Source organism: Hippoglossus hippoglossus, chromosome 17 (genome assembly GCF_009819705.1).
Source record: "Hippoglossus hippoglossus isolate fHipHip1 chromosome 17, fHipHip1.pri, whole genome shotgun sequence".
Taxonomy (NCBI): domain Eukaryota; kingdom Metazoa; phylum Chordata; class Actinopteri; order Pleuronectiformes; family Pleuronectidae; genus Hippoglossus; species Hippoglossus hippoglossus.
In genome coordinates, this window is record NC_047167.1 from 17573405 (window position 1) to 17597293 (window position 23889).

The following is a 23889-nucleotide window of genomic DNA, read 5'->3' on the forward strand; positions in this document are numbered from 1 at the left end:
CTACAATGTCAGACTGCATATCTCCAACACGGCCCAACAGTTATAAAATCACATTTCAATTCCCCATAGCCCCAGATTTGTATTTGGATCTGCACCAATTTGCCCACACACGCACATGTCATTCAGACAAACGTGTGATTTCTTTTCATCAAGATCTATAATTTATTCTCTGAGAATAATAAGGAAAATGTTGAAAATGCCATATCTCGCAATGTTAAAGAAATAAAAATAAAAGTCCCTGGATCAGCTCCCTGATGTAGAGCTGCACCAAAATTTAAGATATTCTTCTCTGACCTATAACAAATCCTGTCACCAAGTGTCATGGTAATCTGCCCAGAGGTTTTTGTTTAATCTTGCAAACAAACAGACCAACAAACAAACAAACAGACCAACAAACAAATAAACAGACCAATGAACAAACGGACAGCGGTGAAAACACAAACCACCACCAGTGGAGCAGCATGGAAATACTTTCCTTGTCAAAGGTAATACAATGGTAGCAGATGAGGGTGTGTGTCAGTCATAAACATTCTCCAGAACATGGAAGGTCAGCTGTCCTTCAATCACAACCCTGTTCAGCAGCCTCCAGGCTATTGTGTCCTCCATGTCCTCCGACTGCTCGTTACCCAGACGACCTGTGTGGGAGAATTACATGAAAAACATCCATTTGTTCTGGGCCACAAACATTTGAAGCATCTGGAGGTTTTCAAGTTTTTTCTTCTCATCCAGCCGTTATTCTAATCATGATGAAAAGAGATGAAAGCCTCTTCATCTGTTCCTGCAGTTTCACGGTCATATATATACACGTCCTTTTTAATCCACTGTGATATAATGTCAGATATAATAGCAGGAACCTCTCACATTGTTGATCAAATGTGTCTCTGTTGATCGATGAATCTCGAATGAATTAAACTACAGCAGTGACCCTGGGGAAAACAGAGATTGGCAAAGATGCAAACTAACTAAGTTCATATATTCAAGTACTATACTTGTACAATTTTGAAGTACCAGTACTATGCTACATTCTAGGGGCAAACATTATGACTCAATTACATCTGGCTTTCTTATATTTACTACAGATTCAGAGTATCAATGCAAAATAGGATGAACAAATACGTTTTATTTATTATGTATTAAGTTGCCTGCAGTATACACTTATCTCATTTACTAAGAATTGTTCAGTCAACAAATTTAGTTTTTAGTTTAGGGTTTTGGAAACAGATTAATTCACATTTATGGCTCATTCTTAATGATGTGTACATATGGATATTAGTAACACAGAATTTTTACTACTACTACTTTTACGTCTGAATACAGGTTTTCTTATCCATCCTAATAGACTATTGAACGGAAAACATTTCCTTCTGTTACCTAACAGAGTACAAACAGGTTTTTGTTATAAGCAGATGTTCACGATTGCAAAGCTTTAGTGACTTGAAATTGGGAAACTAGGCCACTCACTCTATGTTTTATCTCCCTCGCTGAGAAAGGAGGGGTGATGTTCATTCACCTGATTTTTGGTCTGCCTTGAGAGAGGGGGGGAGAGAGGGAGGGAGCGGGAGAGGGAGAGGGGGGAGAGGGAGAGGGGGGGGGGGGGGGGGGGGGGGGGGGGAGAGAGAGAGAGAGAGATGCACGACAGCAACCAGCAGCCATCATCATCATCATCATCATCATCAGTCATGCAAGTTTGCAGCTCGCAGTGGGGGGAATAGGGACTCGTCTATTTTAGGCTGACCGAGTATATTTTCATACCGAGGAGGTTCATAAACAAGGAGCAGAGTCTCGGAGACGCGCAGGAGGAGCAGGAGGAGCAGGAGCACCAGGATCTGATCACTCTGCGGCCGATGAGGGATTTTGTAACGACGGGATAAGAAGAGAAATGCACAGTGAGAGGAGGCTGCCGGGACGACAGGAGAGATTCATGCTCCTCATCCTCTGTCTGCAGCTGTGGCACAGGCCCATGGTGAGTGGCACGGCATGTCTGACTCGTGCGTCATGTCACTGTCATTCCGCGGAGAAAGCAGCTCAAAGTGCGGCAAAAAGTTGTAGATCAGATGAGTAGAAATCTAGTAAGAAACCGTGTGCTTTGTTCTACCTCGATGATATTTGTATTGCGACGCGCACGAGAATAGCCTCGCAATACAAATATCATTAAGCTGCTATTCTCGTGCGCTTTTTGACGCACACTCCAATGTCCTCATTTTGCCGCCAGCGCTGATTATCCATCTCCTCCCTCCTCCTGCTACCAACCAACCAATCAGTCAATCAATCAATCAATAGAAACAAGATAAATATAACTGTCTGCCTGCTCCAGATGTTGACCGGCACCATCCACATTTTGATGTGGATTTGCAAGAGGCATGTATTTTTGGCACATAATATCGACTTGTATTCAATTTGTGGAGGAATTCAGAGACTCTTTTATTTGTTTTTCGACTTTCAGCATTTCCGGGCGTCTTCTGAGACTTTTTGTTTATGACCCAAGGAGCCAATCTGTCAAAAATGACGCGTGTCTGTTTGCGATGTTTGTTTATTTGACTGATTTATGTCTAAATCTTCCGTCACCGCAGCACCCACTCACGCGTCATCACTCCCCAGAGAGAGAGAGAGAGAGAGAGAGAGAGAGAGAGAGAGAGAGAGAGAGAGAGAGAGAGAGAGAGAACTGAGGAGCGTCGTGTGTGTGTGTGTGTGTGTGTGTGTGTGTGTGTGTGTGTGTGTGTGTGTGTGTGTGTGTGTGTGTGTGTGTGTGTGTGTGTGTGCGTGTGTATGTGTGTATGTGTGTGTGTGCGGGCTTCACTGTAGATAACTTTGGTGTGTGTCGTGTTTTTCAGGCTGAAGCGATTCACCCGGACTGCGCCATCATCCAGCAGCACCTGAGGGCTCGGGAGATCTGCAGCCAGATGAGGAGGAGCGAGGCGCAAAACCAGAGCGACCACAGCGGTGGGTTCATGTGTGAGGCTGCTGCTGCTGGGTGTGTGTGTGTGTGTGTGTGTGTGTGTGTGTGGGTGTGTGTGTGCGAGTGTATGTGTGTATGGGTGTGTGTGCAAAATAGTTTTTTTTACCCACAGAGGGTTCAGATGATACATTTCTCCATGGGGGTGAATGATGTGTCTTAAAGTTTCTGTTCTGACCTTTCACCTCATTTATTTTGGTGTTTTCTTCTTCGTGGAATGATGTTTGCATGAGACCACCTCATGTTAAACATAGTTAATTTGATGATCCACTGATGCATGTGATGCTTGTGACTTCATGTGAGAGGCCGATAGCTGTTAAAACGCAGTCACAATTTTGAGGACTCCATTTGACAGAATTAAATGCTTAAATCACATTTGCTAGAGAATTTAACTTGAACTAATATTAGTTTTTTGTTTTATTATATAGGATGTAACATGTTGTACTTTATTTCCAATTTTGGAAATACTTCACTTGAGTGTTAGAGGGTATAGTTACTAGTAACGTTTCAGATAAAAAGTTTAACATAAAACATATAATAAGTTGAAATAACACAAACCACTGTTAAAAAACAACAAAAAATAGTGATTTCCAATCTATGTGCCTTTTAATATCTAACAAGAAACCAGAGGCTGAACCTTGTCGCATTTCTAAAGCCGTGAACTCCGACATGAACTCCAGAAAATATCTGGAATATTGAGTCCGGACGAATTTCAGACTTTGACATTTAAACAAAATGTTCACCATTTTCACCAAAAAGCTCTCGAATGTCGTCGTCTTTCCAAGTTGACATCTTCATCAGTGTCTTCACGTGTATGGCTCCTCTATTTCAGCTTTGTCCCTTCTGGATTCTGGTTGCATTCTCACATGGGCTCACTTTGACAGGTGAAAAGTTCAGGAAAATATCTGGAGCATCTGACTCCGACATTTGGGTTGTCACAAACATTGTTGTCGCCCCTCTGGATAGTTTCAGGAAGACGTCAGGAGTTCAGTGCATGCCTGAAAACAGCGTCTTAGTTGTCAGCTTAACCAAAAAACATTAGTGTGCACATTTCAGATCATCTTATGACTGTGAACCTTTCAAACTGTTTCAATCTAAACAGTCTCAGGCTCAATGAGGTAGAATTTCCCAACATTTTCACAAAAGAAAATTAGATATTAGACAAAGAGTCTAAAAAGTTTTTGTCGGAACTTGTTTCTTTTTTCTTTCCTCGCTCTCAAATGATCTCACGGCACTTCAGGTTTATCTCTTGATCCATTGGAAGTTTGGAAACAACCATATTGGGCTTCAGAACTATGACTACAGCAGTAAAAGATCCATCTTACGCAGTTTGAACAGTAAAATGCTTACACACACTTTAAAAACTCTACAAAACGATGACATGTACCACTTAAACTACTTTTTTTTTTGAATGCATGACTTGTTATGGAGTATGACTTCACTGTGGTTTAGGGAACTCTTCCTTCAGACTGGCATTGTGTACTGCCAATTATTTTCTCATTTAATCACTCCGTTGATTTGTATACTATAAAATGCCATGACCATCAAAATTCCCCCGATCCCGAGGGTGAGTTCTTCTGTTTTGTTAAGCCAAACCTCTTAAATCCCACACTAGTCTGTTTATTTTCCAATATGACAAAGAACAGCAGCAAATAACCACCACACGGAGCAGCGGGAGCCAGTGAAAATGTGACATTTATACTTATAAAATGTATGTAATTATCATAAATGTAATGTAATGTAATTATCAGAGTAGTTGCAGATTAACTTCCTGTCAGCTGAGATATTGACTTACTGACAAATAAGTTCAGCTCCAAGGAAGCTTTTCTGTTTTGGAATCTGAATCTATAAATACACATAATCCATGTCTATATTCATGTAATGTAACTTTTCATAGCAGTAGCAGTCAGTGCCCGTGTACAAGAGATGGTGAAAGGTTAATTCTGTTCAACTGTATAGCAACAGAAAAGATCTGGTGTATGAACATAGAGACAATAAGAAAGAGTCATATAAATACAGACACTGAATGTGTGGCCATATTTGGAGGATATTTCTGTTATAAGACATAAAAAAACATAATTTTTTTTAAAAATGCTGGATCCTCCACCTGATTCAGATCTTCTTTCATCCGTCCACAAAGTTTCATGATAATCCGTCCAGTAGTTTTTTGGTAATCTTACATGAAATCAAAGAAACCAACAAACAGACAGACAGGGTAAAAACCTTCTTGGTGGAAGTTATCAAACACAAAATATTAAATTTAAAGGAAAATACTTATAATTTACTTCACAGCTTTACTTACAGTTCCTTTAATACTTTATTTCTAACAAACATGATCCGTTTATACAATATGTTGCACTGGTTTAGGTTGAAATGTTCAAATTAGCTCCTGATAGAACAGCTACAACATGAAAGTACAGCTTTCATGTGAGTGCATAAATAATCATCCAGTAATAAATAATACAACACTGACAGGCCGAGTACTTTTACTTTGGATACTAGATTTTGTGGCCAGTACTATACTGAAACTTTACTGACTGAGTATTCTGATAATGTGCTTAGGTTCATTTACTTTAAGTAAATGATCTAAGTACTTCAACCATCATCATTTCCACGTGTGTGACAATTAAAGTGTTTTTTATATCTTTTCTTATCTGAGTGTGTGCACGGTCACAGTGACGGTACACCATGTTATCTTCATCATACACACACTGACACCTGTTCTCCCTCCTGGTGAGGCCTCACCTGCCTGTCCTCCCAATCCGACTCATTGACCTCATTAAACTCTAACGAACATGGCGTCTCGCAGAGGGGCCGCACCGCGTGTCTCTATACCGCTCTGCACCTGTGACGCCGCTCCGCTCGCCACTTCATCAGAAACCACTCCGGAATCCCCCCCCCCCCCCCATGCGAGAGAGATGAACTTTAACATTTCCACACTGATTTGATCTTAATTAGCCCTGATGACTTTGAATGCTGGAGTGACACTTTGGTGCGAGGCTGTCATTCGCTGCTTATTGCACAGATACTCGCCCTCTGATGGATTTCACTGTTGAACTGGGTGTGTTGGTGCTTCCAGCAGTGTAAAGCCAACCTGCAGGTGACATGTCATCACGCAGGGTTGGAGAATCATGCAGAGAAGAAAAAATGTCCCCTTTGAGAAATAATAACTGACACCTGGTGGTAACGGGACCAAGCAGACGTCATACGCTGTAACACCAAGGAGGGAATGTTAAGGGGACTGTTGGTGGAGATATGATTTCTACTGAGTGCCATTGTAGGATTGCAAGTGTTACCGTTGAACAAAAAGACAGCAGAGAATTAAACCAGTTGCTGTTGTATGGTTGCAACAGATAAATATTCCTTTATTGACGCATTAAGAAAAAGAAAATTCTTTCTCAATAGACAAATTGTATTAAGCCAAAAAATAACATTTTTCCTGGCACTGAAAGCCCCCCCCCCCCATCTAAATGAACATTAAGCATAAAAAATGTAATCCCATTAAAACGTAAGAAGCCACTTAGAAAAGTGAACGAATGTCGCTTAATAAATGATCATCCACTTCCTTCCTCACCCGGGCTCTGGAAGCATTCACTCGGTGTCCACAGTCATTTGGAACGTCGGCGTTAATCCAGAATGAGGTGCCATTTAAGTGGCTGTTTGTGCAGCTTCCTCAAGAGCTGCCTTTTAATAAAAGCCTGAGAAGAGGGTCCTGTCGATGGGTGGCAAAACACTTTTGAATGAAAAGAAACGCTTGAAATTAATCATCAGCCTCTCGACACGACTGTCAATTGCGAACAGTGGCAGACGCACCAGGGAATACAACGTTGTGGTTTTTTCCCCCCACATAATTAACACAAATACAAAGATGTCGATCCCAGTGAAACCGTGTAAGTTTCCATAATTCATGCATTCATTGTCACTTTTGTTATATGGATGAATGAGGACAAACGCGGAACACAGATCAAATGATTGTGCCTCTGTCTTTGATGCCTCTAATCTCATACTAACAATGAAATCTTTGCATAAGCAGGACATCGAGGATTTCACGTCACCCTCAGTTGAATGAATGACTCCAATAAATCAGCATCTGGAGGTGGGAACTCCCTGATGGGAATATTGTTCCACCACTGAGCAAACAAGTCGATAGCGATACCATGAAATTTCCACAATTCTCGATACCCAATTCGATAACACGGCAAAAAATCTCGACACAAACTACTTCATATAAAAATATTAGAACATTGGCTATAGCCTTAAAGTGATAAATAAAAAGAAAAGACTATAAACATTATAAAACAGAAAAGTGGCATGTAGGAAAATTTCTACACACACACACCTATATACTCAAGTTTTTCACCTACATCTTTGATGTTCTTGCTGCTTTTAAATGCAACTGGTGATTTTATGGTTATGATGTGGGAACTCCGCTGCTAGGCAACCTTAACATGGGCAAGAATAGTGACATATGTACAAGTCAGCAGTCGGGTAATGTGATGCTTTAACTTTAAAGACAACGTTATAGGAGACAAAAATTAGGCCGTTGACAATATAAACAAAGAAAATTTGTACGATTTAAGTTACAGTCATTTAATGAATAAGGAACGTCATTGTCCTTTTTTAAAAAAACATTAGCGAACAAGTCGCAACTCGTACGTTTGGGGTTTTCAGAAATTTCAGAGGTCCGATGTCATAAGAGGATACTGTACGTGGTAGGACTCCGTTTGAAGGCAGCAGCGTATTTCAGCATATGTAGCAAGAGCAAAAACTTACATATAACTTTCAAGGGATCTCCAATTAAAAATGCATGAACATGAACATGAATGTCAACAAAATTTCCTCCATTCATGGTTATATTTCTCCCAAAACCACTAATGCCAACGTCACAGTGGTGTCACAGGAATAGTTGAGTATCTTCTGGGAATCATGAATGACTTTATTCAACGTCTCAACATCCCATCCTGTAGATTCTAAAGTGGAGCAGCAACAGCCCGACATTGTACAAAAATACAAAACCTCCCTCAAAACACCAACATGTTCTGTTTTCTATGTGAGTCGTTTAAATGTGCATCAGCTCTAGAAAATACCTTTATACATTTCTAACGATGCTACAACTTTGATGAATTCATTCATTCTCCGTTGCCCTTTACTCCACCATGACTTAATGCATCCCAACAGCCTGCCACATAAAATTTATAGAGACGCATCTGAAGTTCGCTAATTAAATCAGGTCGACCATCAGCCCTCCTGTTCGTCATGTCATTAATGCAGCAGGGTCTGTGTGCAATTGGTTTTGTTTGTTCATCCCCGGCAAAGTGCCCATAAACGTTCCACTGTCTCTGCTGTGAAATCTGAAATTCTACTTGGAAGCTGCCGTTGTTTTGTTTTTTTCTGTTAGGATTTGATTAAATTAAGATCAGAGCCGCATCTCGAAAACCTCCCACACACAGTACGCTAAGATGCTTCTCACAAAATTTACAGTTTAGAGAGACCAACATCTGTTCGGCATTAACCACAGTGGAATAAGCACAACATCCCTTAATCCCTGGTGCCAATTATGTGAGCACAGCCATTTAGCCCTTGTAAGAAGATACTGTAAAATAATCTGCTAATCCCTAGAAGACAACACAGTTAACTGACAGTGTCAGTGTCAACCTTACCCTTTATTTTGAGCGCACTACATCACTGCTAGTTTTAATTGTCGTGAATGAATTTCCTCCCCTCACACGAAGATGCACTTGACCAAGGGCGGTTTGAAAGCATTGTTTTTTGGGGTGTGATTAATTCTGGATTAACGTGGATTGAAGCCCACAACGCAGAGGGAAGATGTGTTTTATAAAATCAGGCAGTTTATTGTGGACACGCACTCACGAGGATTTTCAAAATGACATGAAACATCCTTATTCAACGCAGACACTTAATAGTTGTAACAGTTTAGGTGTAATTCACTTTCCATGTCCCAGTAAACCAAAGAGCATTTTCCTGGGACTGATTTGCCTAATATCATGCAGCCATTGTTTATGTAATCAAATATGACTGGGATTTTACATGTCTGAAAGTCAGGTTCTCTGAGGGTCCAAGCTTTCCAGGACCCCAGATTTGTCTTTACTAAAATGTATTGTGGCCCTGCAAATATATATCTGTAAATATTTTATGCTTTAATTTCACACTGCTGTAGTTCCACAAAACAAACCATGTATGATACAGAAATACAATTTCACAGGTTATTGTTTTGTGCAGATTGAAACAAGTTGTTCTTCCTTGGTAGTTTTTGGGGCAAAACAAGTACTGGTGATAGCATGTTGTAGCTGGTTAGAGCTACTGGGGTCACTCGACATTAAACACAAGGACATGTATATAAATAATAAAATAAAAGCCAACCATGCAAGCTTACGTAACACAATTTGCATCAAGTAACTGAATAAACACTGGAGAACATCCAGGAATCATCACCCAACCTCATTATCATTAGTTAAACAATGTCAATCTCATTGTAATTATTCATATAGAGAAAAACTATAAATTATACAAATTAACTAGGGACTGTATATTTAAACATGTATTCTATATGCACACTCAATATGCACATTATTAGGGACACCTGTACACCTGCTTTTCATGCAAACAGCCAATCACGTCGCAGCACAAATTCATGCAGATGCAGGTCAGGAGTTTGATGCTCACATCAAACATTTAGGATGTAGAAAAAAATGTGATCAGGATTTTAATCAGTTGGATTCCGGCGAGGCCTTTTATGAGAGCAGTGGAGATCTGAAGGGGAAAAACATGGAGGGGAGGCGGGTGTGACACAGTAAGCCCGAGATGAAGAGCGTATTCGAATGGTAAACAGTCAATGACCCAAATGCAAGTTTTAATGTGGGTTAAGAGCGTGTACAAACTGGCTTTTTCTCAGCTTGAGCCACCTTGGCATGAAGACCTCTGGGAAATGACCGTAGGTGGACAACAAGTGGCACCAACCTTTAAATAGAAAAAAGAAAAGCAATGTGTTAGAGTTTAGGAAACTGGAAAAACCCAGCATGCTTCTTTTCCCACACACTGATTGAGAATAATGCATGAATAAATGTGATAAAATATACGACAGCCTGGGCACAGAGCGGAAATCCTGATTTCAGCTGGAGACCGACTGTGCTGATGTTTTTACTCAGAAATCTCTCCTGGTTCTTTGAAACTTTTTTTTTTTACATTCCTGGAAACTTATAGTGCCCTGAGGAGTTTCCACTTTTCATTTTTTTTTCTTTTTAAAAGGAGACATTTCTCTCTGCAAAAATTATTTGACATTTATTTTGGTCTCACTTCAGCCTTGAGGATAAATGAAAAGGGAAAAAACCTCCTTGCGTTGCTTTTTCTTATTCACTTCATCACTGCTGTTTACATCTGTGCAGCATGGATGAAGATGGCTTCAGATATTTGCACTGACACGTTTATCACCATGATTAATGAGTATCAGATGTGAGTCACTACGTCCATTCTTTCGTTAACTCTCTCTTCAAACCTGCCACCTTATCTCCTGAGACCACGTCCGAGACACAAAGCAACAACGCTGATATGCAAATTACAGAATCTGATAAAATGTGGGACAGAAGACGGAAATATCTGGTGTGTGGGACATTAAGCAAAAAAGCTTTTACCGTAATCCATTTACAGGAACATGACAAGGCGAAGGCAGCGCTGCTGGACTCTGGATCAAACCTGTCAGCTGCTTTCATGCACTTGAATAGATTTATTATGTCGGAATTAATACAAATATGCTCATTTGGTTACAGGAGAAGAAGAAGGTAACCAGGTCGCCTGTTTGCACTGGTGGAAGAAGTACTCAAACGTTTTTACTAAAGTAAAAGTACAAATAAATAAGCAAAATGTGCTCAAGTCAAAGTAAAAAAAAAACACATACATTTTTCTTGTGTAAAGTAAATGTACTTTAACAGCAGGACGTATGGGATGCTGTGAGGAACTCATTCATTGTGATACTATATAGAGACATTTAATTGACATGCTGCTTCCTTTGTGACCATAGGGTGTAAAACAGAGTGGGACGAGATCGGATGTTGGCTGAGAGCTGACGTCGGGCAGGTGGTCAACGTATCCTGCTCTGAAGTCTTTCAACACTTTTCCAGCAGTCAAGGTTTGTCTTGCTGAGACTGAGTTGACACAGAAACACAGAAAAGAACATCTAGTTCCCTATTACTCAATCAATCTGGTCGTTGAAATACAGAAGATAATGTATAAGCCCACTTTTCTTTCTCAAAGTATAATTATATGTTCTGTAAAATCTTCAGCACAGATGCTCTAATGAGGGAGCATGAATTTTTCATGTATGTTTCTTGGCGAGAGAATACAGTCGCCTATATGTGCTCTGGGAGATTTCTGGCTGAAGAAATTGTTTGAAATCTTGTCTTCAGGGTTCACACGTCACAATTGGACGACCTCTTAGGCTGCTGTTCCCAGAGATAAAGTGCTGATGACACCAAGAGAGACACGTTCTTAGAGTTACAATAATAGAGTCATGAGAAGTATTTTACATTTAGATTTAACATCTTTTTAAAACAGGCGTCTAGAGGAAACATGTACATTTTGTGTAAATTTATTCTTCACCTATGGTTTTAATTGTGTTCATAGGACAGGAGGTACATTTTCAAAATATGGAAACCACCTTCGCCACCTTCTCAAGACATACGGACATTATAAATAAATTAAATACATTTTAGTTTGTGCTGTATGACCCTAACAGGATTGCCATTGTAACAGGATCATTAAGGGAGGTTAGGTCAGGATCATTAAGGAATAATGTTCTTTCCTCCTTTAGCTTGATGGAAATCCTGGCTCATTACGATGTGAATTGCAGATCAACTCAAACACAGCAGAGTCTGAACTCTGCACATTTCTGCTCAGTTCATAGCTAAGGCAAAAAGACCACTGCTGTCCTACAAAAAAATGCTCAACAGTCCAGCTAACGCCTGCATTGGTTATATAGAGTTTCAAGGGACTTTAGGGGCTTTAGGCAAAAGGGTCCTGGGGCCCCGACATCGAACCAAATCGACCCTCCCTGCATGTTAAGTGCAAACCCCCACCATCTTCCCAGGCACATCATACACACACATTTAGACATTCTAGCCTTTAACCAAACCTCTAATGAAGCATTCACACCAAGCGCAAAGTCACACGAAAAAAAATCAATGCAAAAATACAGATAGACATCTCACGAGACACGATAGACACAGAGAGGCGGGAGGGAAGCATGGAAGAATGAAACAGGTTCTGGCACCGACCCAAGCTAGCACGTCATTAAACTAGCGCTGGAAACGGCACCATTCCAGAAAAGGCTTCTTTCCTTTGGCTCCTTCCACAACAGGTACAACGCAGCGTTTGTCGTCACTTTAACCAGTAACTCCTCTCCTCTTTTCTGGAGGAGAATTGGCGAATATTCGTGGGTTGTGTTTACTGGTAAAGCGATGGGAAAATTTGCCTCGCGTTTGGTGTGAACACAGCACAAGATTATGAAGTTTTGGCACGGGGCATTGTTAGGGGATCTCTAATCATTTTGTCATCGCAGTCTCCTGTACGCAGCTGATCATGGAAATTGAGGAGATTCTAACAAAACTGTAAACATGTGAGTGGGCTGGGCTGTTATCAGACATTTCCTAGCGGTGGCCTTCTTTGCCTGTACCCTGTCACAATCCCTATAGACAAAGTAGTGCACATGCCGATCCGGCAGCCAACCGCCTCCTGACACCTGCTGTTTCCAAGTGGACGTTAACCAGGAGTAAATGTCAGTAGACATGAACGAGGACATGAAAGCCTCAAAGGTTTTCTGACTGAGAGCACTAATGGAGTGAAACGGTCCCAGAGAGGAAATGACAACTTTCCATTGCAGCGTAGCCGAGGTGTGTAAAAGGAAAGTATATGGGGGGAAATCTGTCTTATAGATGAGAAGATAAACGTAATTAGATCATTTTAAGACGGAACATACGGCAGTTTGAAGCAGCTGGTTCTTAAGAACAAAGAGGGTTCGGGGTTTCTATCAGAACTAGACAAATTAAATATTACGACTGTGACTCCTGTTTCCTAAAGTGAGGCCACACAGGGACTTTATATCCTTTATTGAGCTTTTCCATTTATCACACTTTTTAGGAATCCAGGAAACCTTTAGGAACTCAACTTTGACCAAAGGAAGCCTACATTCTCTCATTCTCAGCTTTTTAGCACCCGTATTTCTTGCAGCATTTCCAATGTCAAAGGTGTCCTGAAAGATTTTACACAGAAGAAAAACACCAGAATGAAGGTGTCATTTAATCCCTCTTTTGGGGGGCGCTATCACACCTACCTCATTTGGTCCGGACCTTTAGACTTCTCAGTTTAGTCTGAACCAAAATAACAGGTCAAGACCAATGGACCTAAATTTAGTCTGACCAGAAGAGGAGGTCTTGATCCAGATCTATCAGGAGCCATGGATCAGTGCGTTTGCAGTGTAAAAACACTTTTTTTGGGATAGTTTAGATTTTCGGATCTATTGCAGGAAGTTGAGAAGGAAGTCTTAATGACAAGGACGTTTATTAATCTCATTCTAACTTGGTGTCAAGAAGTGCGGCAGATGTTGGTGGTAATTCCATAATGATATTACAGTGGCAATGGAATCAAGAAAATGAACTACCTGGCGAACGGACAACACATCAACGTCAAACGCAAATCAATGTTGAGTATAAGTAGATACAGCCCTGTGCTTTATCTGGTAATTTAACATCTCTTTAACATCTGCTTTAAACTTGTCTTTGTCCTCTGTCGGCCTCAGTCATCCTTTCATGAAAGTCAGATAAAGTTCAAGAGGTTTAAGACATTTTGTGGCATATTTAGTCAAAGAACTGTTCTGGTTGGATGTTAAAATATACGTGCATATGTAAAAACTGAAATTGCACCTTGTCTGAAGAAAAGCAGATTGATTGCCCCTCTGATTAGACTGCACGCTGTAGAAGGAAACTCTCTGCAGCGGTGAGATCATGTGAAGGTCTCACCGTCTCCTCCCTGTCTGCTCCCACACCAGGGTATGTTTACAGGAACTGCACTGTTGACGGCTGGTCAGAAATGTATCCACCCTACGAGGAGGCCTGCGCGTTCACTGAAGAGCCCGAATCTGAGGTACACCGACACGGCCGCTGTAATCACGCCAATCAGTTAAGGTTATTCATATTGTTTCTGCTTCCTCTCCGCTCTTCCTCCCGAGCTGCTTCCTTTTCTGCACAACCCCATTTGTAGGATTAGTGGAAGGACAAAAACAAAAAACAAAAAAAAACAATCGGGATGCTTTTGTTTTGGTTCAAGACGAAATATAAATGATTCAGGAGAAGTTACACAGTCCTAAAATATATAATTAAAAGTGATTTTTTTTTTGTATCTCCTCAAATGTCTGTCTCCGTTTTCTCTGTCTCCAGATGAGTTACCTCTCAACGTTCAGACAGGTTTACACTGTGGGTTACGCCACGTCTCTCATCTCCCTCATCACAGCCATCGTGGTGTTGACGGCCTTCAGGTGAGACCAGAAAAAGCACACAATGTCCTAGATACACACTCAGAGGACAATAAATAGGCTAAACAACTAGAACGCTCCCTCGTCCCACATTAGTGCAACTATGATCCAAAGCATGTATGTTTACTGTGGTGGAAACTGTATCTTACAATTAATTTAAAAACCCATATATTCCGTTGTAGACATTTTTTATCAGTAAAGAGAGATTCAGGTTTATTAATCCACCTTCATCTTCTGATTGTCTCGTGAAATATTGATCTACAACAAACTAGAATGTCACTCAGTAAAGTGCAAACCTCCGCCAAGGCCCAACAGTCCACATCAAAATTGTATTTGTTCTTTCCTGACACTTCCACCAAGTTTCATGATAATCCCTCAGGCAGTTTTTGTGTAATCTTGTTTACAAACAAACAAACATACAAACCAACCACACAACAAACAGAAAAGGTAAAAATGCAAAGCGTTTAGGAGGGAATATCGTGTAAGAAGCTGTGCAGCAACCTCAGGATGAGTGTGCATCTCCGAGCACAATTTATTGAAAAATGTCACGATATTATAAATAGAAATGGAGATTTGCTTATCGGTAAAAGACGGAGGCGACGTGAAGTTTGCTCCTGTTCCAGGTGACACGTCCCTGACAGCTGGCGTAAAGAACGAGATGAGACAAAAGTCGGAAAAACTTGTAACTTCATACAAATGAGAGCAGAATTTGGCTGGAGGCTCTGCAGCGACCGAAAAAGTGAAGCAGCAGCGGCACCAGAAGTTCAGTCTTCACATGAACGTCTGCGGAGGAGAAAATCATTACTGCTGTTTCTCCAGATTTTGGACAAAGAGAGAACAAAATACAGAATTTCAGAGAAGGATCCAAATACAAATCCAGATTAAATGAATGTGGTTTCATAAGGGGACTGTCCTTGGAGGATGTATGAGCTCTATTGAGTGACATTCTAGTTGTATTAGTGGAGCTCAAAGACCTTAAATTATTATATTAATGTGGCTGTTCACATCCATTGAGGCATCAATAGTGAATCTTAAAGAGGCTGGTTGTTAAGTGTTACTGTATGTGACCTCTTTTCAGAAAGTTCCGCTGCACCAGAAACTACATCCACATCAACCTCTTCTCCTCGTTCGTTCTGAGAGCCAGCGCCGTTTTCATTAAAGACACGGTGCTGTTCGCCGACGAGACGCTGGATCACTGCTCCGTGTCCACGGTGAGTTGATTATTTGTTTCCATCACGAGGGAGACTTCCACATCTGGAACGTGATCGAGTTATCGGCGGAAATAGAGGAGTGAAAGAGAGGGACTGCCACTGTCTGTGAAATCACCTCATTAGTGGACAAGACCGATGGAGCCTTATGTAGAAGTTACAACATGATTTAAACATGTTTCACAAAGTGGATGAAAAAAACACGTGTCCAGTGTGTTTTTTCTTTTGATCGTGTGAATGAAATATTATCAGTCCATATGTTCTTTGTCTTTTTATAACAGAATGTAAAGGAAATCTTAATTTAAATCAAAATGAAACAAATTGTATCTGTTCTTCTCATCGCCCTCTTAAGAGAACAAGTTGCGTAATGATTCACCTGCCAGACTGTGTAATGACACACTCTGACTCAGTTACTGCACCGTGTGTCTCATTGTACAAGTAACTTTGCTTTTCTTCGTGTCCTCTCTAGATCGCGTGCAAGTCCGCCGTGGCTTTCTTCCAGTTTAGCATCCTGGCCAATTACTTCTGGCTGCTGGTGGAGGGCATGTATCTGCAGACCCTGCTCGCCCTGACTTTCGTCTCCCAGAGGAAATACTTCTGGTGGTACATTCTCATTGGATGGGGTGAGTGGAGGGGTGGCTCTGGGTGGCAGGCTCATAGCAGATGGTCGGATGTGTGAAAAAATAAGAAAAGAAAAGAAAAGAAAGCCATCCATCAAAACTACAATAAACTATTTTACAAGAAAATAGCCTCATGATCTGAACCAAATATGTTCTGTTGTCTTTTGGTAAAAATGGGGTGTTCACTAAAATGCAGGTTAACACAACACATAATCTCTGTTATAAGGGGGGGGGGATATTAAACACCCAGTATTCTTTTTTAAATATTTTGTGTGAGCCATTCATTCAGCAAAAGATTTTTCTTTCATTGACATCAAAAAGCTCAGTCTGGGAGCCAGATGAGGTGACGTCAGATTCACAGTCTCAGATATAAACACCAGAGGGGATTGAATGAAGCTTTCAACATGAGACATTTTTTTATTGTCGCTTTTGTCATAGTTAAATAAAGGTTTTGTTGGACACTGATTTAACACCGCACACACACACACACAACAAAAAAGATGATGTAACAGAACCAGTCATTTTTATGGCAAAATGCTTTTCTTCCTTGTCAAAACCTGGTGCCTACATTGCCCACAATGCAACTTGACGGCCAGTTGGAGATTGTGTTGTGTTAGCGTTGAGGGAACATGTTCGTTCACCCAACAGACACAGTGATGCAGTGCATTTTGGGAAATCAAGATGTATACTCCTGCTTTTGTCGTTTAGTGCATTAGTCACATGTTCCCTGTTTGTTGTATTTCAGTAAATTCACGTGATCTCGTACCATTGTCTTGTCTCTTGTTGATAGATTATCACATGTGGGTTGAAGATCTGTTTCTAGACTAAACTTCTCTTGTTTCCTCATCGCTTCCTTTGTTTTTTCTGATGTCTTTTGTTTCACTGAGCTGTCCGCGGATGTTTAAAGGGTTTTCTATTTGTGTTATATAGTGTTGCTCAGTTTTCCACCGGCTTCCTATTCCCATACCATTTACGTTTTCCTGTTTGTGACGTGTTCTCCTCTTGTGCGCTTCCCGGCTGAAGTTGCACAGCCTCTGCCTACCAAATTTCTACAGTGCATTTCAGCCACTGAGGCCCAAGGTGACACCTACCAACTCTGTTAAGTGCAGCAGTGTAGGTGAGAATCGGTGCCACAACTGTTGTGATGTTGTGAAGACGTGCAGTTTACAAAGCTACAGTAAAGGTCTCTACAAGCAGAGGTCATAGTGTAAGAGTCAAGTGCTGCGTTCACAAACAAATGTAAAACAACAAGATTTATAATCAGGAGATAGTTGGACCTCAAATGAGATGTGACGGCAGGATGTCAGCTTGAATCAGATTGTGTCAGACAGCAGAACCTGGAGGGTAAAAGCAGCGGCTGTAGTTGGCAGCAGTCTCATTAGAGAATAGCTGGTTCCTCAGCAACCGGGCTGACATGATCCTTCCAGTACAGAGGTGTTGGGAGTTTTGTGTATCTATCTAATAATTCCAGAAGTCTCTGTCTGTCCGTATGTAGCTCACATATCTAGAAAATCATTGTGTGTTGTTAAGGAAGTGCAGGGTCGAATTTGGAGACTGGATATGTTCAACATTAATCAACTTTCCACAACGGGTGCATTCACGTCAACCACAACGACAACTGACTCTACAGTTTGGAGTTGTGTGTACTGAGTTTAGCTTCATCGAACTTTGAATAAACCGGTGAACAGTTCTGCAGAGTGGGTCGTCAACAATGTTCTTAATTTCTCAGGGAATAATTCGGGATTATTTATTGTTGTATTAATGCAATTTGGTGTAGATCCAAATAAAGGTCCAGATTGCTTGTGGTTTCACATGAGAACTGTTTGGCTCTATTGAGTGACATTCTAGTGCAAACATATAACTGAGATAAATCTGTAAATAAATATTGCTGTGCTGAGTATCTCTGTTTGTTGCAACCTGACAGCGTGTGTGAGTGTGTGAATATATCAGTGGTGTTCACTCAGCATCCAGAGTGGCTCTGATGTTTCTTATCAGCATCTTTTCCGGTTTGTACAGTGATGCTCTCTCTCTCTCTCTCTCTCTCTCTCTCTCTCTCTCTCTCTCTCTCTCTCTCTCTCTCTCTCGTCTCATGCTTTTATCCTGTGTCTGTTTCTTCTTTTGGCTTTGAGACGCAAGTGGGACACAGATACATTTGATTCACAGAGTTTTATACGTGCCTAACAACATTTTCATAAAATATGCAGTAAACATGTGAGTGGGCTGGGTTGTTGTTAATTTTACTCGACAAATGCAGATCGGATGAATAATGTATCTCTGTTCTTACGTCGCAGGGCTTCCGTCAATCGTTCTCATACTTTGGGTGTTGACCAGATTCTTCTATGATGACAGAGGGTACGATATATCACGTTATTATATTTTATTTAATATTATAAAAAATAAAAAAACACGAGAATAACTTTTCACGTGATGAAATACATGTCAAACAGAACTTTAGTTTGATTGCAGCATAATTTTTTAATAAAGTCTCATCTGGCTTAAATTGCAGCTGCTGGGATGACAACGACAGTGTTGGTATTTGGTGGATTATTAAAGGACCAATAACAGCCTCGCTGCTGGTGAGTGGACAGTTAATAAATATTCTACCTGACTAACAGACTTGTTACCTCAACCCCAAGATATGAGTTAACCACTGCTAATATTTCTCTTATACATGAGTTCCAATCATTTTAACACATGTGGTACCAAAGTGAGAGTCTGGCAGGGTTTCTCTCAGTATGTGTGTGTGTGTGAGTGTGTGTGTTGGGAGGTAGTTATCATTTGGGTAATTGTGTGTGTATCTCTACCAGGTCAACATAGTCATATTCGTCAATGTGATCCGGATTCTGGTCCAAAAGCTGAAATCAACAACCATGGCCGGGAACAGCGACACTGGACATTTTATGTGAGTCACAACAAACATATCTGGACATTAAAGTTGCCAAAGACACGTCAGTTAATGAACAGATTACTTGCAATAGATGGTTGTACACGAGATACTGAGGAAAAAGTCTCTGCTGTTTGATGGAACTCTTACAGAAATCTAGCATCAACAATGATTCTGCTACCAGAGCCAACTCCCTCTTAATAAACACACGGGTCAGTAAAGTCAGCGGCACCTAAAGCAACAGGGAAGTAAGAGGAGTTTGAGGAGCAGACAGCAAACAGTGTGGACACCTCAGAGATATGACGTACACCAGAATGAGCAGGCAGACAAGCGGCTGATAACACATCTGATTGTGAGGATTAACAGAAGCAGGACATTTCATTCAAAAATCTGGGGGAAATGCTGCAGAGAAAGTGAAACAATGTTCCTGGATCCGCCTGAAATATTCGGATCTGCACTAAAATGTAATGATATCCTTCCACCAAGATTTGTGATAATCCATCCAGCTGTTTTTGTGTAATGCTTCAAACTAACAGACAGACAGACAGACAGACAGACAGACAAATAAAATTAAAACATAACCTCCTTTGCGGACGTAATTACTTGGATTTATATGGCTCCTTTCAAGGAAGCCAAGTCTGCTTTACCGAGTAAGTAAAAAGGAAGACAAAGAAAAGTAATATATAAAACCATTACAGTATGTTATCCTGTCATGTTGGTAAAAGGCCATTTATGCTCTTTCAAAATACACAAATATAATTCTGTAAAATGCATATGGGAAAAACACATAATGACCAAAAGTTGAAAGAAAAACTTTGCAGTCAACTGCCAAATATGCAGCAATAGTAAGAAGAAGACCGACGAACGAGGGGGAAACTTGCGCGGTGATAAAATCATTATTCAAGATTGCACTGAAGTGATGAGCGTGTGGCTTCCTGTGTCTTTGATGTCTGCCTGTGAGCAAACGCCTCACGAGAACAGACACGTCTTTCCCCTCAGTTCTTCTTTTGTAAGAGAAATACTGAAACCAGGGTCATACGTGATTATTCACAACATCATTTCAGGTAGAGTTCGTTTGGTAAAGGCCAAAAGTTGAGGGATTAATTTGACCCTTTGATCTATTTAAAGAGAACATAAGATTCTGACTTGAGAAGATCAGCACTCGCAACACAATGCTGACGTGAAAGAATCAGCTAACATGAATGTACACTTTTTTATTTAAATGATAAAACTTTTTTTGCTGGTGACCATCAATGGGGCAAACGAGTTCAATGATCAGAATTAAATTTAAGAAATTAAATTGGGAAATTATTGCATCACAAATGGACAGCAGTTTATTCTAAGAGTTTACTACGGAGAGGAAGTTACCTGATTATTTTTTTTCAGTTTAACAGAGAAAACATTGTATGTATGAATCTGCAATGTTGAGCCCAGAAATCCGGCTTCTCCTAAAAGAATTCCACCTGCATTTCTGACCTTTGGCTGCTGCAGATTCCAGCGTCGCTGAATTAATCCACCGCGAAGGGACTTAAAAATAGCAACCGATGCCAGAAATAGATTTCTCCTCCATCACCGTGGGACAGGATTATTCTACCGGTCCAATGAATGTTTCACACTTTCAAAAACTTCATCTGTGTCTTACAGACCTCAATCAGTTTCGGGCGGATCTGTGATGTTAACACAAAAGCACAAATCCCAGGTCTGACAAAAGACAGGATCAATCCTATTACAGGCTTTAAAATAAGCCTCAGGTTTTTTTGTATCCCTAAACTTTTAGCTGCCAAGGCTGTGATGTTATTTCTGATCAAAGTGATTATTTTGGTTTTTTGAATAATCAGACGCCAGACAAGTATATTGTCAAGTCTTACAAAGTGCAGATTGACTTAGCGGCTTTGAATCTGATCTGAGCGTCAGGGAACCAAAGAAAATGTCAGGAGCTAGATTTACTGCTGTTTATTGATCTTTGATAAACTGACTAATGTCAGAGACGCATGTTTTAGGTTTTATTTACTTCCACATAAAAATATATGTAAAAGGGGGTTGAATGAAGGAGAATTGCCTAAAATCCCTTTGGGGGCTTCATATATGTCTCAATAGCTGCATTTAAACACATAATAACGTGTCCTATAAACACCCATCTACTACATAAGTAAAGTGAATCAGACAATCTGAGACTAGAAGACTAGGAACATACAGAAAAATAGTTATCATAAGAAAAATAAGGGAAATAATCACCAATAAGGACAATACAATATGCTGTATAGACCCACTGTATAGTATGAAAGGCCATAATACTGATATGACAAAAGAAAACATTCATTGGACCTTATAGACAATCGATAAAATTGGGTTAAATTAAAAACGTTTATGGGCAGATATCTCCATTCATTGGACCCTACGGGAACAGGGGGGGGGGGGGGGTTAAGGCAACAAGAGCTACGTGTTCACGACAACATGATGTCACCAAAAAACCTCAATGGCGACATATTTGGACATCACTGATCTTTTTTAAACTAAGCTCTGAAGCACAATTGTGCATTTTGACAATTTGTTCCACTACCCTGACCGGCCTGATGGAGGAATGGTGCATTTTCCTGTGTTTTGCCTTGTCTGACACTTAAGACTGTGTAATTACTTTCTATAATTAATGGCAAAGTGTTGACTTTTATAAAAGCTGTTACATCATTACCTGGAGTCTAGTCTGTGTTCTTTCTTTCATTCTGCTGTTTTTGGCTCTCCACAGGAGGCTGGCTAAATCCACCCTGTTCCTCATTCCTCTGTTCGGGATGCACTACACCGTGTTTGCCTTCCTGCCTGAGAACACCGGCGTCGCTGCCAGACTCTACATCGAGCTGGGACTGGGCTCCTTTCAGGTAACAGACAAAAGAGGAAGGAGCAGAATAAAAGAGCCCAGATGCACAAATCACAGAGAGTGTGTATTACTTACAGTCGGCTGCTCTCAGGATAGGCATCTTCTTCACAGCAGGCATTTTGACTGTAGGTGCAGCATGTGTTTCTAATAACATCAGTCGGTGCTTTGTTCTGTTCAGGTGTGACACTGAGCCAGCACACAATAATAAGCCATTATTATTTCTATCTCTCACATCTGTGCTTTTCCTCCTGTGAAAGGACGAAATGAAAATAATAGTCTTCATCAGAAAAAATGCATTACTCGAGGGAGTGGTGGGGTTTGTGGTCTGCACCTTGAATGTATTTTATTTGTATAGAGCATTATTATAATATACACCATCTCAAGGCAAGACCTTGAAAATGATAGAGAAACCCAACAGATCGCACAATGAGCAGCACTTTGTCGACTGTGGAGAGGAAAAACTCCCTCATTTACTGGAAGGAACCTTTGGCAGAACCCGACTCAGTGTGGGCGGCCATCTGCCTCGACCGGTGGGGGTGAGCGGAGAAAAATGGGGGTGAACGGAGAGATGGGTGGAAAAGAGGGGAGAGAAGAGAAAGAGAGAGAGAGGGAGAGAGAGACCAGGAACAGTTGTGCACCATCAGGTTGTCTCTAAACACAACCTGTCCGCCTGGTCTTCAGCCATGTGTGTCTCCCCCTGGTCTTCAGCCAGGCAGACAGGTTGTGTTTATCACAGTCCTGATTTATTGATGGACACGAAGAGAAAGTGTCTCAGAAAGAACTTAACAACCCTACTTTTAAGCTGGCAATACTTATAACTTCCTAAAAATGTAAATAAGCAACCATTTATATCTTCGGGAAAAGTCACTGCATTGTGCCGGCTGGCTAATAGAAATGAGACGGACCATATATAGAAGTGAAAATAACCATTTAGGTTATTTGTTTCTGTTTGATTGATCTCTAAAAAAAAAAAAAGTTCTTTCAATAAAACACATTTTACACACATTTCATGTCTCGACCTTAATATGCCCTTAAAATTGAACTGAATTGAATTCCCTTTATTTTGGTTCATTCATTTCTTGCCATGGATTTTGTGAAGCACGTTGTAACCTTGTTTAGATAAGTGCTTTAGAAATAAAGTTATTATTTCTCTTTTGGGTAAAGACATTATTTTTTCGTCCCTGTCTCTTGTGTTGCAGGGGTTTGTCGTGGCGCTCCTTTACTGTTTCATGAATGGAGAGGTAGGTGGATGTTTGAGATACATAATCCATCAAACATTTAACATAGCTGATTTTTAAGAAAGTTCACCTTACACAAATATAGTTGAGAAATATATGTATAAATATATATACAGTATAACTCTTATTATTTCACACGTCTTCATCTTCAGGTCCAGGCAGAGCTGCGGAGGTGGCTGTGGAAGTGTCACAGTCAGAATCATCTGACCCCAGCCAAGAGAAGTATCACTCAGATCACAATCCGAAGCCAGAGGGGGCTCGGGCAGCCTCCCTCTTGTGGCAACATCTCCTCTGTATGACTTTAGAGGCTGTCCATCAGAAAGGCAGAGACTAAAGCTAAAATTGCTGTTGACATCAACTCAAAAACGCCTCTGTGAGAACACCAGACTATAACAAACACTGCTGAGCGACTGAAGACATGTGTCAGGATGCTTTTCATCAGCTGACGCTGCGGGGACGGTACACCACATGCTTCTACACTGTGGGATCTCCAACAAAAACCCAACAAACGGGAACACTGGTGCTTGATCTGGAACTGTGTCACTGTGCAAACATGAGACCACAGTGGAAACGGA

General features: G+C 40.7%; 1 protein-coding gene across 1 annotated transcript; it reads left to right on the forward strand.

The window, feature by feature from the left end:
* Positions 1-1636: 1636 nt before the first annotated feature.
* On the forward strand, positions 1637-23637 carry ghrhra (growth hormone releasing hormone receptor a). The gene is made up of 13 exons (XM_034613961.1): positions 1637-1963; positions 2832-2940; positions 10989-11096; positions 14010-14104; positions 14398-14495; positions 15571-15703; positions 16170-16323; positions 18612-18672; positions 18827-18896; positions 19128-19222; positions 21948-22077; positions 23276-23317; positions 23467-23637. The coding sequence occupies exons 1-13, from the start codon at positions 1880-1882 to the stop codon at positions 23611-23613; spliced, it is 1326 nt and encodes a 441-aa protein (XP_034469852.1). The 5' UTR covers positions 1637-1879; the 3' UTR covers positions 23614-23637.
* Positions 23638-23889: the final 252 nt, after the last annotated feature.

Excerpts from the sequence above, each read along its gene's own strand:
- ghrhra (XM_034613961.1), top strand. The coding sequence starts at position 1,880 with ATGCACAGTGAGAGGAGGCTGCCGGGACGACAGGAGAGATTCATGCTC. Across the intron at positions 14,496-15,570 it reads GTGGTGTTGACGGCCTTCAG|AAAGTTCCGCTGCACCAGAA; the intron begins GTGAGACCAGAA and ends ACCTCTTTTCAG. Across the intron at positions 19,223-21,947 it reads AGCGACACTGGACATTTTAT|GAGGCTGGCTAAATCCACCC; the intron begins GTGAGTCACAAC and ends GGCTCTCCACAG.